The sequence below is a fragment of the Canis lupus genome, chromosome 21 (assembly GCF_048164855.1).
Source record: "Canis lupus baileyi chromosome 21, mCanLup2.hap1, whole genome shotgun sequence".
NCBI classification, from domain to species: domain Eukaryota; kingdom Metazoa; phylum Chordata; class Mammalia; order Carnivora; family Canidae; genus Canis; species Canis lupus.
This window is the reverse complement of record NC_132858.1, coordinates 3,318,839-3,346,555: the sequence shown is the minus strand read 5'-3', so window position 1 is coordinate 3,346,555 and position 27,717 is coordinate 3,318,839. Positions and strand designations below refer to the sequence as shown.

General features: G+C 54.8%; 1 protein-coding gene and 1 long non-coding RNA gene across 6 annotated transcripts; one reads left to right on the top strand and one right to left on the bottom strand.

Annotated features, from left to right (window-relative positions):
• The first annotated feature begins 139 nt into the window (after positions 1-139).
• LOC140612386 (uncharacterized) lies at positions 140-22,667 on the top strand. Its single transcript, XR_012013635.1, has 2 exons — positions 140-301; positions 22,327-22,667. It is a non-coding gene; the product is annotated as an uncharacterized lncRNA (long non-coding RNA).
• On the bottom strand, positions 4,459-12,664 carry SLC22A12 (solute carrier family 22 member 12). Of its 5 annotated transcripts, XM_072789722.1 has the most exons (11): positions 12,491-12,594; positions 11,907-12,023; positions 11,297-11,400; positions 10,647-10,801; positions 10,404-10,572; positions 8,014-8,137; positions 7,753-7,868; positions 6,743-6,957; positions 6,168-6,276; positions 5,754-5,957; positions 4,459-5,197 (listed from the first exon to the last, which is right to left on the bottom strand). In XM_072789722.1, exons 3-11 carry the CDS (start codon positions 11,362-11,364, stop codon positions 5,137-5,139), a joined length of 1,221 nt encoding a protein of 406 aa, XP_072645823.1. In that variant the 5' UTR covers positions 11,365-11,400; positions 11,907-12,023; positions 12,491-12,594; the 3' UTR covers positions 4,459-5,136. The 5 variants fall into 5 exon arrangements, with proteins under 5 accessions (XP_072645823.1, XP_072645818.1, XP_072645821.1 ...); XM_072789717.1 differs by having other exon boundaries at positions 11,907-12,663; XM_072789720.1 differs by lacking the exon at positions 11,297-11,400 and having other exon boundaries at positions 12,491-12,663.
• Positions 22,668-27,717: the final 5,050 nt, after the last annotated feature.

Below are 27,717 nucleotides of genomic sequence, written 5' to 3'. Positions count from 1 at the left end.
CAGCAGCCTGTGGCACCCGTTGGGCGCGGGCACCGGGGAAGAGAGAGCCGGGCTTTGCCCACTGACTGCTGGGGTCACTTCTCTGCCCACAGGCTCCCTGCTCCCCCAGTTTTTTTTCTCTTTGTTAAAAAATGTGTCTGAGTCTTGGAAAACACCCCAACCCCGGAAATGTGTGGGAAAAGAAAACAAAAACTTTCCAAATCCAACGGTCCCGTGCAATTTTTTCAGGGTGGGTGCTGGTGGGACGTTGGTCCTGGCTCCGAGGTGGGTTTTGGGCCCAGCTTGCTGCCCATGAGAGCTGGTAAGTAGCCTGTGAAGTTTTGGGCTGAGCGTGGTTTGGGGCTGCCGGGGGCGCCTTGTTTTTGTCTCAAGCCTAGGTCCCTCCTGGCCTAAGGGTGGGGCTGGGGGCGCCGTTGGGGCGTGGCCCTGGTTGAGCCCGTCCACCTGGTCCGCTCAGCAGCACAAGCCGGAGGCAAGAGCGCTGTGTTGCCCCCTAGTGGCTACAGTGGGTCTCTGCCTCTGGGGGCCGCTTGGGCCAGGCTCTTGCAAGGGCACTGCCCCTGTTACAGGCAGCCCTTGGGGAAGGTGGGGTTCTTCCTGGGTGAAGAGAGCTTCGGGAGCTGAGTCCACACTCACCCCCAGTCTGCCTAACTCCAGAGTCTCTGCTTTCTCTGCATCCCTAGGGATTTGGACGCTCCGGTCTGGAGCCCTCCCACCCCCACTCCAGTTCACGCTGGCTGACTGTGGGTAGCTCCTGGGCTGCAGGTGGGAGGAGAGCCTGCCCTCCGGCGCTTGCTCCTTCATGGAGACACTGAACAGGCCCTGGTCCCAAATGCCCTGAGACCCTGGTCTGTATTTGCTAAGCTTCTCGGTCGCAAGGAGTATAAACTCTTGAGGTGAGGTTGTGACCCGACTGCGTGGGCCTTCTCAGGAAAGCAGAGCACAGGTGGTCTTCATCTTCCAGGCGGCAACTGCATCGCCACGCTTCTGCCACTCAGGTGTTCTCTCCTTTCTGCGGGGTGGATCTCACCTCCCTCTCCTGGCTCTGCTTTCTTTTTTTTTTTTTAATTTTTATTTATTTATGATAGTCACAGAGAGAGAGAGAGAGAGAGAGAGAGAGAGAGAGAGAGGCAGAGACACAGGCAGAGGGAGAAGCAGGCTCCATGCACCGGGAGCCCGACATGGGATTCAATCCCGGGTCTCCAGGATCGCGCCCTAGGCCAAAGGCAGGCGCCAAACCGCTGCGCCACCTAGGGATCCCTGGCTCTGCTTTCTTGTGTCTTTCGCTCCCCATCATCCTTCACTTCGATCTGTGTCATGAACTTCCATTCGCAGGTGGCTCTGTTGCTGGGCAGCTCATTTTTTTTTTTTTAAGATTTTGTTTATTTATTCATGAGAGACACAGAGGCAGAGACACAGGCAGAGGGAGAAGCAGGCTCCATGCAGGGCGCCGGATGTGGGACTCGATCCCAGGACCCCGGGATCACGCCCTGAGCCAAAGGCAGATACTCAACCACTGAGCCACCCAGGCACCCCTGGCCAGCTCATTTTAAAAAAAGATTTTATTTCAGGGAGAGAGTGAGATAATGAAAGGGGGGAGGGGCAGAGGGAGAAGCAGACTCCTCACCAAGCAGAGAGCCCCACGTAGGGTTCGATCCCAGGACCTGAGCTGAAGACAGCTGCTTAACCCACTGAGCCACCCAGGTGCCCCTGGCCAGCTCGTTCTTGGGGCATTTTCCAGGTCTGGACACTTCTCAGGGTCCTTTGGCTTGACTCCACAGGAGCCCCGCTTCCCCCTCCTTCCATCCTGGAATGCAGCTTTTGTTTTAGGATCCTCCTTACCCTGGGGTGTTTCCTCAGGGACCTTTGAGGGACCTTCCCCGAGTGCTGTCCCTGGTGAGAGACTGGGATCTCCTGGAGCTGCCCCCGGTGTGGACTTCCAAAGACTTGGCCTCTCCTTGTCTCCTTAACCAGCCCCCACGGGAAGGCATGGACCCTGCTTGTCTGCCACTGCTCACAGTCCTAGAACCTGGAGGAAGCCCTGATTCAGAGCAATCTTGCCAGGCCATCCTGTCCCCGTGCCAGTAATGACCTTGCCCCCCAGGATCTCTGTCCAAGGGATGGAAACTTATCTCATGTTCCCCTGCCCCATCACCACTAGCCAAAGAAAACAAATATAGGCAGGCAGGAGTTCCATGGTGCCAAGAAGGGAACATTCTTACTCTGGAAACTTCTAGAATGACCCTGAACAGTCCATCAGAGTAGAGGTCCAGAAAGAGGGACAGGGCAGGAGTTGGCAGGATGGGCTCCAGTCCTGCTCAAGGGCTTGGTTGTAAGAGAGGAGAGATTTCTGGACACTACCATTGACTCAGTTTACCCATCTGCAAGATATGGTCACTTCAGTCTCTGCTCCTTCGTCTGGGCATATGATGTTGAACTTAACACCTGGGCCTGAGCTGAGTTCCTTGGGGTCTGGCTGGCCTGGCAGTGACCTCCAGGAGTGTGCAAACAGCATCTGGGGTGACTGAAACCCCAGGAACCTCACTCCTTGACCCTTGTTACCTGCAGGGATGTGTCAGGAGACTCCACCTGGGGAGGATCTAGGGCAGAGTTGAGGGAAGAAGCTGAAAGTGGAGTCTAGCTGATACCTTTGACCTTGAAGACCACACAACCCCCCAGGTAATAGAACACAATCTCAGCCAGGCCTGGAGTCTTCTGGGAGGACAGCCCTTTCCTGGAGGTGGATAAGGAGCCAAAGGAGCCTGCATGGCCCTCCCCACATACCCTCTTGGGAGAGCTGCAGTCCTGGCTGGAGCCAGGAGAGGGGCCCAAGTGGGTGCCGAGCCATTTTCCTGTCCACACTGCCTGAGGCCTCTATTGCCATGGGGAGAATGAGACTGTGGGGTAGTTGATGGCTTCTTCCTTCCCACACCCAGTTCCCTTGGCTCTTCCATCGTGGGGTGCCCCTGCAGCCCCTGGGGTCGGGAGCTCCCTGCGGTGAGCATCAGAAGAGATGGAGTGTCCTAAGTGAAGGCCTGCCATTTGGGTGGTGGCACCCAGCTGGGAAGCAGGCCTTTGCTGCCCAGAAAGCCCCTCACCCTTCACAGGGCATCCTCTCCGCCATGGTGATGACAGCCATCCCCGGCTGCCTGAGAGGAGCAGGGCCCTGGACCCTCCCAGCTTCCAGGTCCTGCTGAGTGAGGGGAGGACATGTTGGAAGCCGGTAGGGCCTGGATGGGTCCGGGAACCTGGGACCTCCTGGAAGGGCCAGGAGCAAGGCTGCTCTGCATGTGGGCAGGGGGAGAGCTCTGAACACTTGGCGAACTGGAGAACACTCTAGGGTTGAGGAGGAGCCATCTCCCACTACTCCTGGGTTCTCTCTTCTGGAAGCTTCTGGACACCACAGGGACTCAAGAATGCTGAGCAAAGGTGGGAAAGTATCTAGGGCTCGGCTGAGCAGCAGACAGGAAGGACCAGAAGTTCAGAGCAGGCTGAGACAAACTTGCCTTTGGGCAGTTTTACAAATGTGATCCCCACTCCCGCTCCCTTTGTCCTGGGGGTCTCCACTGAGGGGTGGCCACAGGCAGATACCTGCTGCCCCCACCCTCAGAGGCTCAGGGCTGCAGCCCGTAAGACCAGGCCAGTGAGCGAACCTGTCTCCTGGGGACAAGGAGCAACTTTCTCTTTTCCCATTTGTCTTCTCATGTGTGTCTGAGCGCGTGTACCCCCATCACTGGTGTGTGTGTGTGTGTGTGTGTGCGCGTGTGTATGTGTCTGTGTGTGCACGCATGTGTAGGGTACCTTTAAGGAGGCGCCTGGAAGCAGTGACACAAACAGAGCAGAGACCACCTGAGCACTGCTCTGGGGTGGCTCAGCAGATTAGCAGCTGGTGGGGACCCCGATGGGCAGCAAGTGGCTTCTGCCTACACCCACATTTGTGTTAGGGGAGCTCAGGCGTCCATCCCTTTCCATGTGAGGTCTTGCCCCGGGTTTTCCTGTAAGTGGTGCCAGTAGACTCTGCTGGGTCTTGGCTGGTTCTGAGAGGGAGGCATCTGCCTCAAGAAACATCCCTGGCTGCCCAGGTTGCGTGGCCCAGGGCAAGCTGGGTGGGGGGGGGGTCGTAGCCAAAGCTGGGCTCTGGAGACTGAGGCTTTCACTCGTGATTCTGCCCCTCTTAGCTGTAGGTCATGGGTAATTGGTTTATCCAACCTTACTTTCCCATCTGTAAAATGGGCTGTCTTCCTTGAAGGGTTTGGGAAAAGATAAGATGATGCCTTGAGGCATCCAGGATGGTGCCCAGCTCATAACAGAGCCTGAAAGAAAGGGCAGACACTCTGGCCTGGCACCAGGGGCAGAAAAACCAGCCTGGGAGAGGGCCAACCCATTGAGGAGCTCCCCAGAGCTCTCCTCTACCCCACCCCCACCCCCACCTGTGGCTCATCAGTGGAGTCAGTGAAGGGCTGTCATTTGTTCCTTTATTCATTCTTTTGCCTCCTTCGCATTGCTGCCCCTCCCACCAGGCTCTGTGTGGGAGCTGGGGCCAAGGGGGAAGCCTCTGGGAACCCCTGGGTTGGCAGGGCAGGAGTCATGTGCGTGGCCACAGCTGTGGGTAAGGGATTCATTCTGGCCTTGGGCTGGGCCCTGGGCCTGCAGGAAGGAGGCTATTGCCCTGGGTCCGGTAGGAGGGGCACAGAGGATGGGTCCCGTGGCTGGAATGTGGGGATGAGGGACCAAGGGCCAGAGCTGCCTTTTGGGTACAGCTGAGGAGCTGAGACATGTTGAGGCCCTTGGGGCAGTGCGAGGTGCTGGGAGAGTTTTGACTGCGGGTGACGGTGGCCTCCAAGCTCAGGGGGCAGTGGCCAGCTGGGGGCCGCCAGCAGAGTGAGCAGGGAGCAGGGTGGGAAGCTGGTCCCTGCTCCTCCTCACAGTCATGAGGGAGGGTCCTGCGAGGGTGCATGGGGCCGACCCCTTGGCCAGTCAAGCCATCCTCTCCTCCTTCTCAATCGAAGGTGGCTCCTCTGGCGGAGAGGGACGGCCCTGGGGCCTCTTCTAGAGATGGGGGCCTTTGCTGTCCTGCCTCCTCCGAAGGAGAGAAGGTGCTCCGCCCAGCGATCCTTGGCAGAACTCCCAGGAGGCTTAAAGGTGTGTGGATTTCAGGACCATGGGCCCCAGGGTGCTCTGTGTTGACTTCTTTGCCCTGTTCAGACATGAAAGACAAAAGCTTTGTGTCTCGTGGGTGCAGCATGACCTATGACCCCTGAACTACATCTCTCCCAGGGACTCGAGAGGTCTTAGGGCGCTGCTCTGGGGAGCCCAGGAATGGGCCCCCTGAGTACATGCTGGGGAAAGGGTGGGCAGGTGACAGCCCTGCCAGCTATCGAGGGGATTCAGCAACAGATTCCGGGACCCCCAAGGCCCCCAACAATGCCTATCATGCCCCTTGGCCCCCCCTTTACAAAGGACTACAGGCTTCCATCCCCTGGACTTCTCTTAAGGTGGAGCTGGGGGTGGCCCAGCTATTTAGGCCTTAAATGGTAGAATGAAGAGCAGGAAACAAAGTCCAGGCGGTCAGCCGGGGGACCCAGCCTTTGGTCTCATCTCCCAAAGATGTACTGTGCGACTCGGAGCCAGTTCCATCCCTTCCTGCACCTCTGCTTCCCCTGTGCCCAGCGATGGGGGTGGGTGGCAGGCCCGCCCCATCCCGGGGTTCTCTGGAGGGCAGAGAGGTCGGCCGCAGGGCTGAGTTCACTCACTGGTTCTGCACATCTTGAATGGTGTCGGGCAGCGGCAGGCTCTGGGTCTCTGGCAGCAGCAGGGCCACCAGGCCGCTCAGCACGGGCACTGCCCCGTACACCAGCAGGGGCAGCGAGTGGCCGTGCACACCCAGCAGCCGGACCAGAGGCCCCAGAATAGCTCCCCCACGGGCTGCCATCTGGCCCAGGCCCACCGCCGTCATCCTATAGTCACAGACATGCCAGTGAGGGGCCACTCTGTCTGCCCACGGCTTTGACCGCCCAGCCCCACTCTGTCCAGAGGGATACAGGGGTCCAGCGGGGGCAGGATGCACCTGGGCAGCCCTGAAGCCACATGGAGGAGAGGGGGGGGGACATCCGAGTCTGGGGAAGGCCATCCCCATCCTGCCCTCCCAGCCCCAGGCAACCCCTCACCTGAGCACGGTGGGGAAGAGCTCACCGGTGAAGATGCTGATGCAAGTGAAGGCGGCTCCCAGCCCCGCAAGCCCCAGCACGGCCAGGGCTGAACGCAGGGCCCCCAACTCTGTGGACAGTTAGCAAAGTCGGTGGCAGGGGCTCCGAGGTCAGATGGGGGCTCTTTCCATCCTAAACCTGTCCCTAACCTCCCAATGTCTGTGATTCACCTCCATTTGGGTGTCCCTAGAACACATCCTGAGTGACCTCGTGGCTATGTTCAATGCTTACCCCGACACCCAGAGCCAGACCCCAGGAGTCCTCCTTGACTCCCTGCTCCCCGCCTATCCCTGCATTCCAGGACTAAGTTCTTATTTTATCTCCATAATTTTTCACGATGCCACCCCCTCCATGCTGTCCCTGCTTCTGTTGTCTGGTATAGGCCACCACCATCTCTCCCGATGCCCCAGCAGCCTCCTTCCTAACTGGGCCTCTGAGGAGGAGGCCAGGGCCTCTGTTCCTGGCTCAGCCTCTCCCGCTCCCCTAGGTGGGAAAGCCTCTGGATGCAGCTGTAAGCACCCGGGCCCCCTGCTTACCGTATGGTACCAGCGTGTTGGCCAGGATGCAGAGCCCCGACAGCACCAGGGACACTGCCTGAGTGGGCCGGCGGCCCAGACGGCTCAGCAGCAGCAGGGTGCCTATCTTGGCTGGAATGTCCACGACCCCGATGAGGGCCTGGAGCAGGAAGATGTTGCTGCCTAGGGCCTGCAAGTCCAGGGCCAGGCCGTAGAAGGTGAAGCCGAAGGCAAACCTGCGGGCCGGGGCAGGTGGAGTCGGCTGGGAGCAGGGCTGCTCACTGGCTCCTTTGTTCTCAGACCCGTTTCCACCCTCTTCCTGCAGGCTCTGTGGAGCGGGAGGGTGGTCTCTGTGCACCACCTTCCCCTGGGCTCCCCTGCCAGTGCTGCTTCTCCATAGGTTTGGCCAATGGAAGGCACTGGTGAGACGCTGGCAGTGCGGTCCTGGGCTGGGGAAGGCGGGATAATTCCTTCCTCCTTCCCTTGGGTGCCGTGGCTGGCAGTGGCCATGGCCCCTCTATGGCTGCAGCTTCAACTGAGCATGTCCTTCTTCTGTGGGCCTCGGTGGTTCTAGTCCTTGCTGAGTGGCACTGGCACCTGGGCTCTGGTAATACCCCCCCCTCCTCCCTGGCCCCTGCAGATGGGGTGGGCGTGCCTTCTCCTCCCCAGACGGCTGGGCAGTTCAGCTCTCCCAGCACCCTTGCTATGACTCCTCCTTAGGCATCTCTGCCATCCCCTCTCCCCCACCTGACCCCTCCTCCTTAGGCATCTCTGCCATCCCCTCTCCCCCACCTGACCCCACCTGGACAGCTTCCTCTGGGAGCCTGACTGCTAGAAGGGACATGGCTGTGCTGTCGGCCCTGTCCTGGAGGTGCTGTCAGGACAGTGGGACCCATAGGAGAGTCACTGGAGGCCCCTTGACTGGATGCCAACCAGAGCCCTGATTCCAGGGTCCCTGGGGGCCTGCAACAGCCCAAAGCCCACCAGAGGTGGAGGCTGGGGCCTTGGGTGTGGGTCAAGGGGACATCTACCAGCACAAAGTGGAGATACAGGTCCGGAGGCCCAGTCTAGGCATGCAGAACAGAGCATTCAGGCTGGAGGGAGCTTGGCCCGCACTCAGCTCTTCCTGCATGGCCGAGAGCAGGACCTGCAGGGTTGGGGTGGGAAGGTGTCAGCCCTGGGGGCGCCAGGGGGCCCTCCTCCCTAAGACCCTCCTCTTCCCAGGAGCCCTGAGCAGGGGCAGGGAGAGGGTCTGAGGGTTGAGCCCACAGGAAGGTCCAGCCCTGCCTTACCTCGGTGGTCAAGGAGTCCTCCACCGCCCCCTTCCCGTTGATGGCAGCCACCCTCCGCAGCTCCCGCAGACCCTGCTCCAGCCTGCCTGTGATGAGGAGCCATCGTGCAGACTCTGCCAGCCACCTGCAGGGGTTCAGGGGGGAAATGAGAGGGGCACTGCCTGTGGCCCCCGGGGCCCAGCCTGTGTGAGCCTCACTGCCCTTCTGTTTCCTTCTGTCCCGCGGGGTGGGGTGCTCACTGGCACCCACAGGCCCCAGGCTCAGTGAGGCCACACCGTGTGATAATCTCCTTCCCCTACAGGCCACCCTTTCTGCCTTTCTCCTTCTCCCTCTTGGACTGTGGTTGGGTGTCCCTGTCCTCCCCTTCTGGCCTCGCTCCTGACCTGTGGCCTTTCTCTTGCCTCACCTGGGAACCAGGCCTGGGTGAATCCATGTACAGTAAGGACCCTCCTGCGTGTAGTTACAGGACTACAGGACTGCAAACCCCCCAGGGTCCCCTACTGTCTGGCACCTCCCTGATGTCACACACAGCCTTTCTGCTCACCCTCAAGGCTGCACCCTCCTGCATGAGCTGGCTCTTCCCCCAAGGCCCCCTCCATGCAGGCAGCTTCACACCCAGAGGCTCAGGCCTGGAGCAGGGTCTTTGGTCCTGACATCACCAGCCCCCTCCACCCACACCCAATCAGCCACCAATTCTGGTCACTTCTAGCACCCCTCGAGCCTGTTCGGGCCCACTGCCCTTGCCTCACTTTTGACCCTGTGTTGCCCATGCCAGGATGACAGTTGCTGTCTCCTGGATGCGAGTTGGCTCTGCACATCCCATTTCCCCCTCCTCATGCCAGGACCCGGCCCTTAACAACAACCTGGCACCCATCGCCCAGACCCCTTGCCCTGGCCCTGCCCACTGAGTCCCTTGTCCTGCCCACCACTCTACACTGGCTTCTGCCTCTGCACCTCTGTTCAGGCAGGGCCCCCAGCCAGGCTCCCTTTCTCTGGGAACAGCAGCCAGGGGTGGAGTCACCTACTCCACATGCACCAGACCCTGAGGTCCTTCAGGTTAGCAGAGCCAGGGAGACAATGGGGACTCCAGACACACGTCAAGGGTAGAGTTGACAAGACCCAGTGACCTGTTGGACTTGGGGAAGGGGGACGGTGAGGGATAGGGAAGTGTCATGGCAATTCGGACCCTGGGACCTCCTGGAAGGGGGCTGCTGTCAACCCTGAGGAAGCCTTGGGAAAGAGCAGGTGTAAGGAGATGTTATATTTGTGATGCCAAGACACCAGTCATGGAGATGTCATCAGGGGGATGGGTGGAGGCAGGGCCAAAGAGAGGATTTGGGGTCTGCGGCATGCGGAGGGAGTCAGAGCCTGGGGCACAGGTTAGGTGGCCGGGAAGAGGGCACCGGAACCTCCCGCCCCCTGCCCCAGGGAGAGGCCTGCAGCAAATAGCCAGGAGGGGTGCCCCGTCCTCCCCTGGCTTCTGCTGTGCTTCTTTCTGCAGTGACCACAATGGCCAAGCAAGTACTATGTTGCTGGGTCTGTTTGTGAATGAGCCAGGCTCAGCTCTGCTCTGCAGGCTGTCATCCACCCATCCACCCATCCATCCCTCCATCCATCCATCCCATCCACCCATCCACTCACTAGTTTATTATCTATCTATCATCATCTATCATCTATCTATCTCTATCATCTATCCCTCCCTCCCTCTCTCGCTCCCTCCCTCCACCCGTCCATCTACCCATCCATTCACTAGTTTATCATCTTCTTTCTATCATCATCTATCCAGCCAGCCATCCAAGAAATATTTGCTGTGCACCTATTATGTTTCAGGAGCTGGGCAAGAACCATGCCTGATTTATTTCAGGGCAGTGCAGATGTTCCCTAACCTCTCACGTATCTTGGCCCTGTGGGGGGGTGGGGCATGAGTCCCCTCTGACCACTGGGTCATGGTCCCTGTCCTTCAGTAATGATGTCAGTACATGAGGCTGACCAGGGCTGTGTTCTAGGAGTGGGGCATGTGTGTGTGTGCACACATGCATGTGAGCTGTATCTTTGCATCCCACCCCTCAGCTTGGCCTTGTGCTGCCATGCCGGACACAAAGGGCTCAGAAAACATGCCTAGAGGCATGCATGCCAAGGCACCCAGGGACTCGAGAGGGTAAAGGGCCAAGAGATGATGGGAAGGAAGGGATGGGAGGAGGATGAGTAGAGGAGGAGGCACTTGGGAGGAGCAGGGAAAGGCCTTTGGTTGGAGTGGGTGAGCACTGTGGGCCTGGGGCAGCCAGCTGTTTCAGGCTCCTGTGCCTGTCCCCTGGCTGTGTCCCCCCTGGCCTCTGCTCGCAGGGTGGGAGGGTGGGCAGGTCTTCTCTGAGGAGAGGGAAGACACCCACCAGGAGTACACGAAACAGAGGAAGAAGGGCACAGAGATCACCAGCTGCAGCAATGCCCAGTCACGCACACCGTAGGCCACTGTGGCCATCAGGACCTGGCCGAAGCTGAAGCCCAGGGTGTTGAGAGTCATGGCCAAGGCTCGGGCCCGTGTCGACGTCCACTCTATCACTGCAAGGAGACCACAGGTGTCGGCCTGGGAGCCTGCACGAGCCTCCCTCGCGTGGCCCGTGGCGGAGACGTACGGAGAGTGCCGGTGTTCATCATGACGCCGGCCACGGCAAAGGCCACCAGGAAGCGGAACAGGCAGTACACGGGGAAGGTGGGGGCAAAGGCGGCCGCCGTGCCTGACATGGCCATCTGAAGGTAGTTCCAGGTCAGCACCAGCCTGCGCCCAAACCTGCAGGCACACAGACACGGGCATGGGGCGGGGTCCGCGGGCACCCCGCACCAGCCCTGGGGCTCTGGGGCGCCTGCACTGGCCTCCGAGTGGAGGTGGAAGTGGTGCTTGGTCCACACTTGAGTTACCCACCCATGAAAGGCTCGTACGCACCCCCAGAGTCCCCTGGGCCCGGGGAAGCTCGGAGGCGCTCTGGGCAGAGAATGAGCTCGCCGTCAGCAGGAGGCAGCTTGTGGCCGGGCAGATTTTAGCAGTGAACGTTGGAAAGGAGTGATGACCCTCTCCAACCCCAGAGGAGAACCCCAGAAGGCTCGGGGTGGGGAGGAGGCTTGCTCGGGGCAAAGCTGGAAGGCGTGAGGAGTGTGACTCCCGTGCAGGCATTCCGACTGGCGGCTGAGCGCTCTCTCCCCAGACCCGGCGACAAGAGGCCAGGGCTATGGGAGCCTGGGAACACAAGGCGAAGGGGGCTGCTGGGACCGGGGTGGGGGACCTCACCTATCAGAGGCTCGGCCGCACACAGCAGCTCCCACCAGCATCCCAGACAGGTAGATGGACTGAGCCATGGGCTTCAGGGCATGGGAGTCACACACCAGGTCCCACTGGTGGGAGAGTAGTGGGAGGTAAGCCCAGATGTGAGGGAGCGGAGGCACTGATGGGGAGGCCCGTGGGAGCTAGGTGTGGGTAGATGGCCTGGAGACCTCTAGGGTGGTAGGCAGGGCTGTCCCCCTAAGCCTCTCCACATCACCCTATTGCCCTCTAGTCCCGGGTCAAGTCCTTTCTAGACTCATTAGCTCTCCCTTGCCTCACCCACTGTGCAGGGCCACCCTGAGTCGGTGCCTGGTCCCTACTCCCCCAGGTCTCTCTGGTTCTAAAAAGAGGCCCCTCCCACTTGCCCAGATTGGGCTGATTTGCCTCCTGGGGTTCCCTGTCCCCTGAGACAGGCTGGAACTGCCTCCCAATGAGCGAGAGGAGGGGCCGGAAGTGAGGAGGTCTGCTGAGGTGGGTCCCTCCCAGGACTGGGCTGTTCTGAATCCAGTCAAATGTGAGTTTGACCTTGGTCCCTAAAGTGCCAGGACTTGGGGAAGGTGTCAGGAGAGCCTCTTACCTTGGCCACGATGGTGGAGGTGAAGGTGCTGTTGTCATACACCCAACCGTCCACGCACGGCTCTGTGGCAGCCTCACTCCAGTTGGTGGCCGTGGCGTTGGGGTCCAGGAGCTGCCACTGTGGTTGGCGGAAGCGGAGACACTGGTGGGGCTCGTGGTTGGGGCCCAATGGAATGGAGACGGTCAGGAAGTCCTTGGGGCTCAGGGTCCCGGGGACACTGGCCTGGTCAGTGCTGTTGTCCAGGAGGGGAACCCAGCAGCGGTGGCTGGGCACAGCGGCCGAGAAGTTCTCCAGCATGCTCTGAGTGGTGAGCCACATGATAGGGACCACCAGAGCCACCATCTGGAGAATCTGAAACCTGCCCAGGCCACCCACTAGGTCCAAGAGTTCAGAAAATGCCATGGAGCCCACGCAGGGGGCCCAGTGGAGGTGCCCCCTTCACAGGAAGTGGCCTAGGGCAAAGGGGCCAATGTGGGGGGCCCGCTTGCCCCACAGCAGCACCTACTTCGCCAGCAGAGAAGCCTGGAGCATGGCAGTGGCCACCCACTTCGCTGACTCTGGGCCTGGTCTCTCCAGGCACCCACCTGGCAACTGTCACTTGGAGTGGCTCCAACTGGGACTGGGAGCTGTGGGATGTGACTCTGAAGCCACCGGCATCCTTCCAGAGACTCAGCAGGGCCTGTACCTCCCGGAGAAACTCAATACAGGAAGTGGGGAAAATGAAGACTGAAGTCACCCAGACTGGAATTAAAATGTGACCAGAGGACACTTACGGAGTTAGGGGTTAAGAATCAGTCAAAGTTTAACCTAGCTCTGAGGGAGGCCCAGAGGCAAGCGCATAGCTGTTCCTGTCCTGCCAGGAAGTGTGGCCCGGAGCACCTGGTCTCTGATAGGTGTAGGGGAGGCCTTGGCCAGGCTGTTGTCTCCCCGCGGCTCCCCTGCCTGCCTCACAGGGTGACTCTCCAGGGCACACTCAGGACAGGTGCCGGCCAGGGCCATACTGATCCTGGCACCGGCATGAGCCTGGATTGACATCTGTGTGTGCATGTGGCCTGGGTCTGGGTCATTGGCAGCCTGTGTGGCCCAGCCCCCCACCCAAACCCCTGACCTCCATTGTTTGCTGCCACTGATGGCCATGCTCCTCTGTGGTCACCCTCTCTGAGCCCTCAGTAGGGCTCTCCAGGGCCATCAAATGTGTATGTGTGACGTGTGGCAGGTAGAGGATGAGCCAAGGAGCTGTGACAGGGACCCAGCCATTTCTTCTCATGTACTTTGGGGCTCAAGGCTGCCCATTTGGGGAGTAGCTCCTAGCTGCTTTGTGTCCTGCCCACTCTCTCCCTGCCTATCTGCACAGCGCACCAGGTACAACCTGTTTGCCTCCCTGGCCTCTGGGCCCCGACGCCCCCACCGCTTCCCCCGTGTGCCCTGGGCCAACTTCATGGGGTCCTGGCCTTGCTCCTGGCCTTGCTGATGCTCGCAGCCTGGAATGCATCCCCGGGCTCACCCTTGGACCACGTCCTGCATGCACTACGAGTGCCTCCTCCTCCAGGGGGCTCTGCTTGCTTATGCTTGCCTCCCTCCTGGGCTCGAAGTCAGTAGTAGAGTCCCATCCTCACAATGGCCTGCACCTCTATTACTGTCCAGCTGGTCTCATTTCCAGCCAGGTCTTGGGGGGCAGGAACTCTTCTTTAGAGCATCTTTGGGACTGGCACAGAATTGGACAGCAAGTGCAGGCGCCATATAAATTTGCTTCAGCTGGCTTTAACAGCAGCTTCTGTTTTTTTCCAACTATAAAATTAGTGTACACACTCCCAAAAAGTTTCAGAAAATATTGAAAGGTACAAAGAAAACAAAGATCGCTCCTAAACCCACCAGCTAGTAGTCACCACTGCCGACACTCTGGCATAAGTACTTCTAGAGTCTGCTTTGGTCCCTGGCACGTTCAGGTTCCTCATTCTGGGCTGCAAACTAAGCTTCATGTCTCCTTTTGCAAAACCCAAGCCAAAAGGCTCTAACTTTAACTTGTAATTCTAACCTATTCACGTTTATTGGAATTACTGCCACATGTGGACTCTGGTATGTTTTCTTTGCTGAATTTTCCCTTTGTCTTCTTGTTCCTATGTTTTTAAAAATATTATTTATTTATTTATTCATGAGAGACACACAGAGAGAGGGGGACAGAGACACAGGCAGAGGGAGAAGCAGGCTCCATGCAGGGAGCTTGATGTGGGACTCGATCCCAGGCCTCCAGGATCATGCCCTGGGCTGAAGGCAGAGGCTAAACCGCTGAGCCACCCATGGAGCCCCTCCTTGTTCCTATTTTCTACTAAACCCACTGCATTTTCTTGCTCTATTTTCTTCTGTTTTGGTTTGACAATCGTGCATGGCACTTCTGATAAACTCATATTGGAGCACATCCTCCAGGAGCTTTTTTATGCCACCTCCTGTCTTCAGACCTCTCAAAGGATGTCCTTTCTCCTTGTTTTGCTAAAGAAATAGAAGTCAGGGCACCCCTGGTGGCGCAGCGGTTTAGCGCCGCCTGCAGCCCGGGGTCTGATCCTGGAGACCCAGGATCGAGTCCCGCGTCGGGCTCCCTGCATGGAGCCCGCTTCTCCCTCTGCCTGTGTCTCTGCCTCTCAGTTTCTCTCTCTCTCTGAATAAATAAAAATTTAAAAAAAAAAAAAAAAAAAAAAAAAAAAAAAAAAAAAAAGAAATAGAAGTCATTAGAAGCCAACAGTCTCGGGCAGCCCAGGTAGCTCAGCGGTTTAGTGCTGCCTTCAGCCTGGGTCGTGATCCTGGAGACCCGGGATCGAGTCCCATGTCAGGCTCCCTGCATGGAGCCTGCTTCTCCCTCTGCCTGTGTCTCTGTGTCTTTCATGAATAAATAAATAAAATCTTTAAAAAAAAAAGAAGAATCCAACAGTCTCATCCTCTGACCTGCCTCGGGGCCCCCCATTCCACCTTTGTTCCTGCTACTTCAGTGGCCCTCGTGCTCCCCCTCATCGTGACCCCCTTGGCTGTGTTCCCTGCAGCCCACCTTGACACTTGCTCAAGCCTCTTTAGCATCTGTCTTTGCCTTCCTACTGGATAGTTCCCACCAATGTACAAATATACCAGTTTTCAGAGCTCCCAGCTAGCTTAGTCAGAAGAGCGTTCGACTCTTGATCTCAGGGTTGTGAGTTTGAGCCCCACACTGGGGGTAGAGGTTACTTAAAAAATAAGTAAATAAATAAAAGTTTAAAAGAACTCCAAATATGACATTCCCCCAATCCTCAGAGAAGCTCCCTTCCCTTTTTCTTTTACAGATTTTATTTATTTAATTGAGAGATATAGAGATAGAACATGAGTAGGGAGGGAGGAGAACCCGCTGAGCAGGGAGCCTGATGCTGTGGGGGTCGATCCCAGGAACCTGAGATCATGACCTGAGCTGAAGGCAGACGCCTCACTGACTGAGTCACCTGGTTGCCCCTAGCCCCCTCCCTCCCTTTTATCACCTCTCTTCAGCAGCCACCTCTTTTCCTACTACTATTTCTAGTACAATTTCACAAAAGCATCATGGGTGTTCGCCTCCAATTTCTCTCTTCCTATTCTTTTTTTTTTTTTTAAGATTCTATTTATTTATTCATGAGAGACAGAGAGAGAGAGAGAGAAAGAGGCAGAGACACAGGCAGAGGGAGAAGCAGGCTCCATGCAGGGAGCCCGATGCGGGACTCGATCCCAGGACTCCAGGATCATACCCCGGGCCGAAGGCAGGCACTAAGCTATTGAGCCACCCAGGGATCCCTCTCTTCCTATTCTTTTTGGATTGATCCCCATCAGATTTTTGTCCCTGTTACACCCCAGTCCCCAATGACCTCACTGCAGCTGCATTCGGTGACCTTTTCTGGGTTCCTCTTACTGGAAGGCACTTCCCTGGGCCCACAGCTTTCATACCAGCTTCTGTATCCTTCGCTGGTCCCCTCCCTTCTCCCCACACTCCTGGGTTTTGGTCCTCTTCTCTACTGTTGGTACAGTTAACATCTTCAAGGACCCCTCCTTGCAGGGCTCAGCTTTAATCCAACTGCCTGACCTTGCAGGCCCATCAGAACAACCTTCTCCACATCCCCACTGGAGCCACTCTGGCCCCAGGGGCACCGTGTCAGCAGACTGCAGGTGGGGTCCTGAGAAGACGGGTAGAGGCTGGCAAAGAGTGAGCATTCTCACCAGAGTCAGCTCTCCCGGATCTCTGTAGAGCCCTGTCGAAAAGGAGGGTAAAATTTCCCATGTCCTTTCCTTTCTAACTCCAGACTCTTGTAAATTCAGGTTCCCATTGGTTGTTGATCTTTTCTCTCCCAGGGACACTATAGCCTCCGTGTCTGTCTGGTTCTGTGTCCCAAGAACTTGCTTGACTTCCTGTCTACAAGCGGGGGTTGGGGCGCAGGTTATCAGTTCTTGCATTTGCAGGCAGCACAAAGTTGGGTTGGGGGCCCCAAAATATGGCTGGCCAGACAGCAGTGTGGCCATTTGCAGCTAAGGTCCTCTCGCCTCTTGCCAGCTCCCAGAGGGTTTATCTCAGTCTTTTTTTTTTTTTTTTTTTTTGTGGCCATCTTTGAGAGTGGCTCTGGATCTTGGGAGGGTAGTAGTAGCTTTTGCACCCTCTCTGGGGACACCTCTCACGTCCCTGCAGTTGTTCGATGCTGCCAGGAGTCTTTATACCTATCCCCACCGCAACTTAACAAGATATTTGAAAGGATTAAAAAGTAGCTCTACGATCAGAAGTTGGTCACGTTTGAAGCTGATATTCAGAGCCTGATAGGAACTTTTTTAAAGGTCTTCTCCCCTAAGCTGAAATGAAACTATGTACCCAGAGGGAAAGAAGCCTTTCCAAAGACAAACTAAATTTCTAAATTTAGAACATAGGAATCTTTTGATCCATCTCAGCCGAGGATCTTCTCCCTGATAAAAGAAGCAAATGGAAGATAATATAGCTGGATGGGTGGGTCATCCCCTTGATATCATTAAGGCTGAAAGGCATTTCAAGTCCTGGACTGATGACGGGCTCACCTAGGAAGCGACCTTTCACAGCACAGAGATGAGGCTTGAAATGGAGCCCTTCATCTCCAATTTTTAGAGGTCAGGAAGGGGAGGATCCAGCAAAAGTGGGTGGTTTAGATTATGACTGTGGGTGAGGAGAGGGTCAAGGAGCAGAGGGTAAGGCGGATGAGCAGGAGCCAGAGAGATGGCACCATGGAAAGGGGCTTGGGGTCCGCCACCCAGAACCAGCCTTGGGGAATATCAGGTGTTAGCAGGAGATTGCATATGGCCCGAAAATGGGCACAGGTATGCTGTTGGTCAACACGGGTTTTTCTTGGACTGGGGGATGCACTGTGATCATCTTTCTGGCTGGATCGTGCAGCAGGTTTTTTGTGATTCCTCCCAACCCCTGATGTCCTGTGGTGACAGCAGCTGCCTCTGGTCCCAGGCCAGGCAGGAGAAAGGGCAGGCAGGAGTGCTCACTGTCAATGACTCAGCAGATTCCCCAGGCGGCTCGCAGGGCTGGCAGAATCAAGGCGGGTGGCTGGAGGGGGGCAGCCAGAGCCAGCTGGGTTTGCTCCTACCTCCAGGGTCCCCAGAACTCGGGACACAATATTAATGTGGCATCTGAGCCTCCACTCTCCTTCCTCCCTTCCCTCAGCTCCATGGGCTGAATTCTTTAAGGCAGGATGTCTGTCCTGGGGGAACGTTCTGGGTTGGTCCCTTTGAAGGTGTCTGCCAGCCTGCAGCTTGTCACCCTTTCACAAAGCCTTTGATGACACCCCAGTGCTTCTGGGGCAAGACAAGCCGCCTGGAGCCCTCTTCTCCCTGGTCCATCCTCAGAGCCTTCTCTGTGCTGCTACTTTCACGTGGCCTGGGCCTGGCCCCCACAGAACACGACTCATTCCTGAAATGCCCCAATGCCGTCTTCTCTTGTTTGCTCTTTCTTCTGTCCGAGGGCCATGACCACCAGCCCACCAGCACACCAGCCCACTGCCACTACCCCTCCCTCCAAGCTCCTCCCCTGCTGCCCCTGCATGTCCCCCTGATAGCTCTGCCTCTGCAATGGCCCTGAGCTCTTCCCTCAGTCAGATGACGGCCCCATGTTTCCTCAAGGCTGGGTCAGAGTCCTCATGTACCCAGAGCAGGACCGGCTCATCTGTGGAAAGAGCATCACACACCCCACTTCACAGGGGTGTTTCCAGGACAAGAAGTTGTGGCTCTCAGAGGATCTTCACCTTCTCCTGACACCCCCTACCCCAACACATGTGGTGGTGCCTGGAGTTCCAACTTCTCCAGAACCTCTGAACGTCTGGTCTCTTGAGTGTTTCTTGTTCCAAACTGCTATTCTGAGCAGTTCTGAAAGTCTGGAACTTTCCTTTCTGGAGAAACACGGTGGCCCCACTCCCCCTCACCACTAGCAAATGTGCCCCACATGGGACCATGGGCTCAACTCAGATTTTCCCACAGAACAGCTGAGAGATACCTCAACATCTCGTGATGATGGTGGTGGTGAGGCTGATACCTAAGAATCATTGAGTCTTTTTCTTTTTTTTTTTTTAAGATTTTATTTATTCATGAGAGACAGAGAGAGAGAGAGAGAGGCAGAGACACAGGCAGAGGGAGAAGCAGGCTCCATGCAGGGAGCCCGATGTGGGACTCGATCCCGGGTCTCCAGGATCACACCCTGGGCTGAAGGCGGGCACTAAACTGCTGAGCCACCCGGGTTGCCCATCATTGAGTCTTTATTGTGTGTTGGACACAATGTTAACTTCACTTCCTGTAGTAACTCATTTAATCCTTCCAACAACCCTTCTAATTAGATATTCCATTCTTTTCTTTTTTTTAAGATTTTATTTATTTATTCATGAGAGACAGACACAGGTGGAGGGAAAAGTAGGCTTCCTGTGGGGAGCCTGATGTGGACTCGATCCCAGGACCCTGGGATCATGGCCTAAGCCCAAGTAGATGTTCAACCACTGAGCCATCCAGGTGCCCCTCTTTTTCTTTTTTTTAAGATTTTATTTATTCACTTGAGAAAGAGAGAGAGCACAAGGGGGTGGTGGGAAGTGGCAGAGGGAAAGGGAGAGGCAGGGTCCCCATTGAGCAGGGAACCTGACCTGAGACCACTACCCAAGCCGAGGGCAAACGCTTAACCAGCTGAGCCACTCAGGAGCCCCAATATTCCATTCTTACACCCATTTTACCGATGTGGAACCTGAGGCTCTGAGCAGAGTCCAGAGTACACAGCTACCCTGTGCTAGGATCGGGACTACAGCCCAGGTCTGTTCAGCTGTGGTAGCTCTGTTTTTAACTTCTGAGGTTGGCTGAAGGCTGCGGGCAGCAGGGGAGGATGCCGGGGAGCCGCTGAAAGCCTCACGACTAATGTCCCTGACCCCTTGCCCCGTCCCTCTCACTGGGGTCCCGTTCCCTTCCCATTGGCAGCACCTTCCCTCACCTCTCATTTTCCTTGAGCTCATGTAACTCCAATCTCCTAGCTCAGCGCCTCCCCAGAGCAAGCCCCAAGTGAGTCCCTGTCATCGCCCTTTGGTGCCCGGGGCAGGGATCCCTTTGCTTCTCTGCGCTGCCAGCTCGGCCTATTCTCCCCCTGGACCAGATTTTAGCTCTACTTTTGTGTGGCCAAAAGACTCAGTAAGAGATTTCCTAGGACAGAGATGTGGCCTTCCCCAAGCTGACTTCCAGAGTCTCCCCCCAGAACAGCCCGTGTCCCCTGTTGCCACACCACACTGGCCCAGCCTCGTCCCCAGCCCCAGTGGGCCCTTGTGCACAAAGTCTTGCCTCCTGTCCCTGGCATGGCTCCGAACTCACCTCTGGCCTCAAGGCTGCTGACCCCAGGGGAGCAGGTGGGGGGGTCACCGGCAGTACCCATCGCCCATGGGGACACCACTGGGTGTGGGGCAGGCACAAGCCGCTGGCTCGGTGCCATTGTTGGCAGGTGGCTGGGGCTCAGGGATGACTGTGCCGTGACTTTAATTGGCCCTGATCGCAGCCCCCCTGACCGTAGCCCCCCAGACCACAGTCCCCTGCCCAGGTGTCTCCGGCCCCTTGAACAAATGTGCTCTAAATAGGTCAAGGAGAGCGCTGGGCGGCTTCCCTTTCAAAGGGAAAGTCTGGCCTTCCTTCACCAAAGGGACTTCGCTCTCCTTGCTGTGTCTAAAAGATATTTCATGTTAAAATTCAACGGAGAGATGTTAACCAGCCGTCAGAATAAGGCTTGTCAGAGCCCAGGCCTCTCAGACAGGCTGAACTTTGCCTCACTCTGGGAGGGTCTGGCCCACCCTGGGCAGCCACCGGCTGGCACATTTTAACAAGGCCGGATGCAAACACCGCTGCCAGGCCCTGGGGGGGAGCCCCGCGTCCTCGGACCTTCAAGGCGGGGGTCTAGCATCCTTACTGAATAAACCAGATGCTGCATAGCTGCATTTTAGGGACACCTGGTCCTCCAACAGGGTCCCTGTGTCTTCTTGGTTTTGAGTTGCAGCCTGTTGTCAAGAGCAGTGATGTTAGGCTGATGCAAGGACAAGCTGGGGGCTGGGAGCAGGTAGGGGTTGGGGGAGGACAGGCATTTTGGCAAAATCCCTCTCATTTTGCTGGAAAGCCCAGTGGCAGGATTTGGCCAGCAGTGTGCAAACACGCTATGCAATCAGGAGTTTACTTTTCCGCTTCTGGGGATGAGAAGTGCACAGTCAGAGTTCAAAGTAGCCAGTGCCAGCCAGGTTTATTAACGAACCCGAGAATTCGCCTGAAAGGAGAGGCAGTGTGGCCTAAAGGTTATCACACAGACTCTGGAGTGGGTTTAAATCCCTGTTCTGCCCAAGCTGTGTGGCCTTGGGAAAGGAATTTAACTTCTCTGTGCCTCAGTTTCCTCCTCTGTAAAATGGGGGCAATCATTGTTCTGATCTCCTAAAGCTCCTGTGAGGACACAGGAGTTGGCGAGTTGGCTATAGCAGCCCCCGGCGAGCAGTGAATGCCCATTACTAATGTTATTACCAACATCTTTTACTTTTCTGACAATGGGAGGAGGGGGGAGACACCTGGGCGCCCCAGGAAGCTAACTTGAGAAGGGTTCATGGGAAGCTGGGGTTGGCCCAGAGTCAGATCAAGCAGGGATAGAAGTTGTTTGAAGGACAGGCATCGACGACACACCAGTCAGGCTGCTGTAAATCTGGGTCAAATGTGATTCATCTTTTCACATATGGCTGCTATTTGCTTGGCCGTTTTAATGAGGAACTCGTACTTTTTGAGAAAGAGCACCTGTGTGGATGTGAGGGGGACTGGACCTCCGGACTTACTCCCTGTCCATGCTGTTTGGACAAAATGCAGGAGGGTTTCGGGGAGACAGGTGGTGAAGGTAGGACTGCTGGGCTCCTGGTTACTTCCTGTCCCCGCTGGAGTCTCTGTCACGGGGCTTGTGTCTCCCTACGTGTCTATACTCGATGGCCCTGTAGGCAAGAAATCAAAGGTCAGCCTCCAGCCTTTATATGCACACACTCACACATGTGCACACAGGCACTCACGCATGCACTCACGTGTTCACATATACTCCCGCACACACGCACACAGGCCCTCACACACAAATGCACACACGTGTGTTTGTACACACATTCTCATGTGCATGCACACACTTGCACATGCACACATGCATGCATGGGTGCATATATTCACACACGGTGCATACACATGTGTGCGTGCATACATTCATACATGCACACATACTCACACGTGCACTGCACACACATGCACACACACATTCACACACACACTTGCACGCATGCTCTGCTGGCCTCAGTCAGTAAGATTTGAGGAGACAGAGGGCGTGTTTGCCCTGCAGCAATGAGAACATCCAGGCTTGGTTGGAACTGGACGGTCTTGCCTTCTCCCTCCTTCTCTCTCCTCTGCTTCCTCCTGTCCCGGAGGTCTGCTCTTATCTCAGGACCATTCTGTCCTCTTTTTGCTGTAGTGTCTCCTGCCAAACCAGTGTCCTCAGGGTCTTGTGTTCCGCCATGCGGCCTGGGTGGGGTGGGGTTCCTCACTGAGACAGGTGTATCCCTAAGGGGTCTGTTCTCAGGTCCTGTGGGTGCCCCGCCTCCATTGGGTGCCAGGCTCTGGGCCCCAGCACAGAATCGCCAGGCACTTTGGGGTGGGACTTGAGGTCTCCTCAACTTACATGAGCTGGGTGGGGGTATAACAACACTTAAGAGTGAAGCAAGTTAACATGCTCCTTACAGAAGCAATTTGCTTTTTTTGAGACTTGCAGACCACTGGCCTTGGAAAATAAGGAACCAGAACATTCCCAGGCCACAGAAGCCAGCAAGTTGGCTTGAAGCTGCCTTGGCTCTAGGATGAGTCCAGCCATCTTTTAGCAAAACGTCTTTTTCTTTTTAAGGTCACACAAATGACTTCACTGACTTCCCTTTGCACATGCGTAGACCTTCCCCCTCCTGCAGAGAGAATAGAGTTGTCTTGCACAACCACCCCCATGGCACTGAGGAACCAGACCTTCTTGCACCACCCTGAGCACCGGAATAACTCTGGAGGTGGCATCACCGAGTCTGCATGCAAGCCAGAAAAGCCACAGATCCCTGCACTCCCTTAACGGATTCACTCACTCCCTTTAGAAATCTCTGGCCCAGTCAGAAACCTCAGAGTTGGCCTTTGGACAAGAGTACACCTTCTCCTGAGGTAGCCAGCCTCCAAAATAAAGCTCATCTTTCTTTCCAATCAAAACCTGTCTCCTTAGTATTGGCCTTTTGGGCCACCAGTGACCTAGCCCAAAGAACATGGTGCCTCCCAGTGATACCATGGGCAGGGACCCTGATCTGACGTGGGTGCCTGGAGCAGTGGTGGGAAGGAGGGTACTTGTGGAGGGGTGGAGATCCCTGGAGACTCTTGGCCACACTCTGGCTTGGGAAGGTGGGGCTCTAGGCTTTCAGCAGGTGGAAGCAAAGAGAATGGAAACACAATGGAACAATGGAATGTCCTCTTTGGCTTCTTCATGCTCTCTTCTCTCCCATTCATTCATTCATTCATTCATTTATTCAACCAACAATTATTTTTAAAACTACCTGAGTCAGGCCCTGGAGCAAAGTTCTAGGGATGCAGCAAGACCACGACAGAAGCATTCCTGCCTGTGAGATGGAGGGAGTGGGGAGGGCCAATGTCAGGAGGCCCACAAATTCTATAAGTGTAATGAAAGAAATCAAGAGGGCATGGGAGTAACAGGGAGGAGTGGGATGGGCCAGCACTGGGGACTTAGCCAGCAGTGAGGACTCAGCCAGCAGTGAGGATGGCCTCACCGAGGAGAGACAAACACTTACACCTAGACTGGGAAGGGGCCAAGTGGTGAGGGCCGAGCAAGCAGTAGGGCAGCAGTGTGTGGGAGATCCCTGCAGTGGGCAGGACCTGCTATGTTTCTGGTGCCACAAGGGGGTGAATGAGGGGGAAGCAGGCAGGGGATAAAGCCAGGTTACATGGGGTCCTGGGGGGTCTCGTGAGAATCGACAGAAGGTGAGAACCCACTGGAGGGTCTCCTGTAGGGCAGTGACGGGAGCCCTGGAGAACACGTGGTGGATGGGTGTTGTGGGGGCAGCATTGGGAGCAGGGACCAGTGAGGATCTCCTGTGGTGTCCGGGGAGAAGTGAGCCTGGCTTAGGTGGTGGCCTTGATGAGGACAGACACAATTGGATGGGAGGTGCATTCCAGAGAGGGAAGCAGTGAGTCTTGGTGACATGGGGTGAGAGAGGGAGGGTTCAAAGACAACTGCTAAGTCTCTGGCTTCAACACCACTGGAGCTGGGCCATCCTGGGTCTGGGGGAAGGTCATGACTTCACCGTGGTCTGTGTTGAGATCCCGACGCCAGGAAGGCAGCACAGGGGTTGTTGGGTCCCAGCTGCTGCGAGAAGGGTCCTGCTACTACACAGATAATCCCAGTCTTGGATAGTCTGGCTGGAGGGGCCTGGGAAAGTAAGAGGCTGGAACCCTGGTGATTGCTCCCACCAAGTGTCTTGTGTGGCTCCTGGTGCAGCTGGAACATGAGAGGGGCTTGGCTCCTCCAGACACATTTTATGTGGCCCAAATGCTGTGTTTTATTATTATTTTTAAAGATTTTATTTATTTATTCATGAGAAACACAGGCAGAGGGAGAAACAGGCTACCTGCCCGAAGCCCGATGCAGGACTCAATCCCAGGACCCCGGGATCATGACCTGAGCCAAAGGCAGACGCTCAACCACTGAGCCACCCAGACATCTCTTTTATTTTACTTTATTTTTAATGACTTTATTTATTTATTTTGAGAGAAAGAGAGAGAGAGCATGAGCAAGGGGGAGGGCAGAGGGAGAGGGAGAAACAGGCTCCTCGCTGAGCAGGAAGTGGGATGCATTCAGGGCTCCATCCCAGGACCCTGGGATCATGACCTGAGCCCAAGGCAGAGACACTTAACTGAATGAGCTACTCAGGTGCCTCAAAATGCTGTTTCATTTTTTATTTGTTTTTTTTTTTAAGATTATTTATTTATTTATTCATGAGAGACACAGAGAGAAAGGCAGAGGCATAGGCAGAGGGAGAAGCAGGCTCCATGCAGGGAGCCCGATGTGGGACTCGATCCCGGGACTCGGGGATCACACCCTGAGCCAAAGGCAGATGCTCAACCGCTGAGCCATCCAGACATTCCCCAACGCTATGTTTTAAGCAAGTGAGCCAACATTGAATATTTTGAAGATTTCACATAAAAATTGTGACCTCTGATTTAAAAACACTCGGGAGATTTGGCCACCCTCGGCTCAAGCTTCAGGGAGATGCTGTCTGGGCCTGAGTGGCCTTAGGGCTGAGCCCCATATTGCCCCCGCCGGCTGGGCTCCCCACAGATATTTGCAAGCTCACTCCTTACTTGGGGAAAAGGTGTTCCCATGTGGTAAACCCCCATCAGGTGGGCCATTCAGAAAACATCAGTCTTCCTGGGCTCTTCCTATTTTTCAAGCTCCACTCCTGACCTTTCAGCAGATCCAAGGGACTCCATCCAAATCACACCCTTCCTCCAACCACATCTCCGCACAGGTATCCGTGGGCACCCTGGTCGAACCATGTTGTTTCTTGCCGGGTCACGACAGCCACCTGTCAAGGCTCCCCGCCCCCAGCCCCACAGCCCTGACACGGATTCTCTGCTCCAGGACAGATCAGGGCCACCTTTCGGAATCCCAGTCAGATCATGTCAGCCCTCGCTTAAGACCTTACAGGCATCCTTCTCACCCAGAATCCAGTCAACACTTTCCACCACTGCCACTGGCCCTGGAGGCCCAGCCCTGCCACTTGGGTGGCCGCAGTGCCACCCTGTCCTCTACACTCACGGCCCAGGAGACACAGGCCTCCTGCCAAACACGCCTGGCCTTAGGGCCTGGGCTGGGAGCTGTCTTCCCATAGAGGCTCTGCTCTAGGCTCACTTTTATTTTTTATTTTTTTTAAGATTTTATTTATTTATTCATGAGAGACACACAGAGAGAGGCAGAGACACAGACAGAGGGAGAAGCAGGCTCCATGCAGGGAGCCTGATGTAGGACTTGATCCCGGGTATCCAAGATCAGGCCCTGGGCTAAAGGCAGCGCTAAACTGCTGAGCCACCCAGCCTGCCGCCCAGGCTCACTTTCAAACTTAATAAACATGTAAGGCAGTGAAGCACCATAGCCATAAATGATAAGGATGTGTCATATAATATTGAGTTGGAAGAAGTAAGTGGCGGAAGACCACGGAATTCCACGCTGGTGTTGCTACAGCATATTGCTGAGGGACGTGTAAGTAGCAGACACACATACAGGAAACAAGAAGATGCAGGAAGACAGTGTTGGTGGGGGCCCCACAGGGGCTTCTGAGGACAAGTGAAGCCCCATTTCGTGTACAAAACCATTTGTTAATACTTTTTAGAAGATTTTATTTATTTATTTAAGAAAGAGAGATCGGGAGAGCACAAGAGCACGAGTCAGGGAAGTGGCAGAGGGAGAAAGAATCTCAGATACCGTGCTGAGCATGGAACCCAACGCAAGGCTCAATCCCTTGACTCTGAGATCACCACCCTGAGACTATGATCTGAGCCGAAATCAAGAATCAGATGCTCAAATGACAGAGCCACCCAGGCACCTCGATAATAATTTTTAAATTTGATCACCTCTTTTTTTTTTATTCTTTTTTTAATTTATTTGTGAGAGAGAATGAGAACATGCACAAGAGGGTGGGAAGGGCAGAGGGAGATGGAGATGCAGACTCTGCTAAGCAGGGACACCCGCACCGTGCAAGGCTCAATCCTAGGATCCTGAGATCATGACTTAGTAGACAGAACCACCCAGGCACCCTGATTAGTTTTCATATTTAAGTATATAATTTAATGGGTTTTTGACATAGGTACACACCAATGAAACCATCTTAATAATTAAGATAATGAAATATCCATCACCCCAAAGAGTCCCTGCCACAACTTTGAAATCCCTCCTTCCCTCCTTTCCTCTTATCTTGAACGACCACAGATCTGCTTTTTGTGCTACAGAGTAGTTTGCATTTTCTAGCATTTTATATGCATATATTTTATATGAATTGTAAACCATTGCATAGATACACCAAAATCTGTTTATCTACTCATCTGTTGATTGACATTTGGGTAGTTTCTAGCTTTTGGAAGTTACAAATAAAGCTGTTGCAACCATTCACGTGCAAGTCTTTATGGGCACAGTCTTCCATTTCTTCTGGTAAATATTTAGAAGTGGAGCAGCTGGGTGGTAGGATTGGCTGTGTATAATTTTTTAGGAAATTGCCACACTGTTTTCCAAAGAGGTACCATTTTACATTCCCACAGTTGCCCCGCAATCTCGCCAATACATGGTCTTTAAAATTTTTGCCATTCTAGTGGGTTTGTGGTGGCATTTTGCTGTGGTTTAAATATGATGATGTGGTTCATATTTTCATACACTGACTTGCCATTCATGTATTCTCTCTGGTAAGCATCTGTTGAAACATTTTTAAGTGTTTTAAAACTTGGATTATCTTTTTAATTGTTAAGTGGTAAGAGTTCCTTATATTTTTTGGATAGAAGTTCTTTGTCAGACACAGATTTTTCAGATATTTTCTCCAAATTTGTGACTTGCCTTTTTGTTTTTGTAACAGTGTCTTTTGGAAAACAAATGTTAGTTTTTAGGAAGCCCAGCATATCATTTTTTCCCTTTATAATAAATAAACTTGCATTATTTTTTAAATATTTTATTTATTTATTCATGAGATACACAGAGAGAGAGGCAGAGACATAGGTAGAGGGAGAAGCAGACTCCCTGTGGGGTCTGATAGGGAACTCAATCCCAGGACCCCAGGATCACAACCTTAGCCAAAGGCAGGCACTCAACCACTGAGACAGCCAGATGTCCCAAGCTCATATTCTTATGTCCTATTTAAGACTTTTTTGCCACGTTGTTTTCTTCTTTTTTTTTTTTTTACGTTGTTTTCTTCTAAAAGTTTTATAATTATAGCTCTTACAGGTCTATGATACATTTAAAAGTTAATTTTTGTATATGATATGAGTTAGGGTTGAGCTTCCCCCCTCTTTCTTCCCTTCCTCCTCTCTCCCTCCCTCCTTCTTTCCTTTCTTCTTTTATATGACTATCTAATGATTCCAGCATCATTTGCTGAAAAGATTGTCCTTTTTCTATTTATTTGATTCAGTACCTTGGTTGACAATCAAGCAACCATATACACATTGCTCTATTTCTGAACTCTTGATTCTATCATATCAAACAAAAATTACC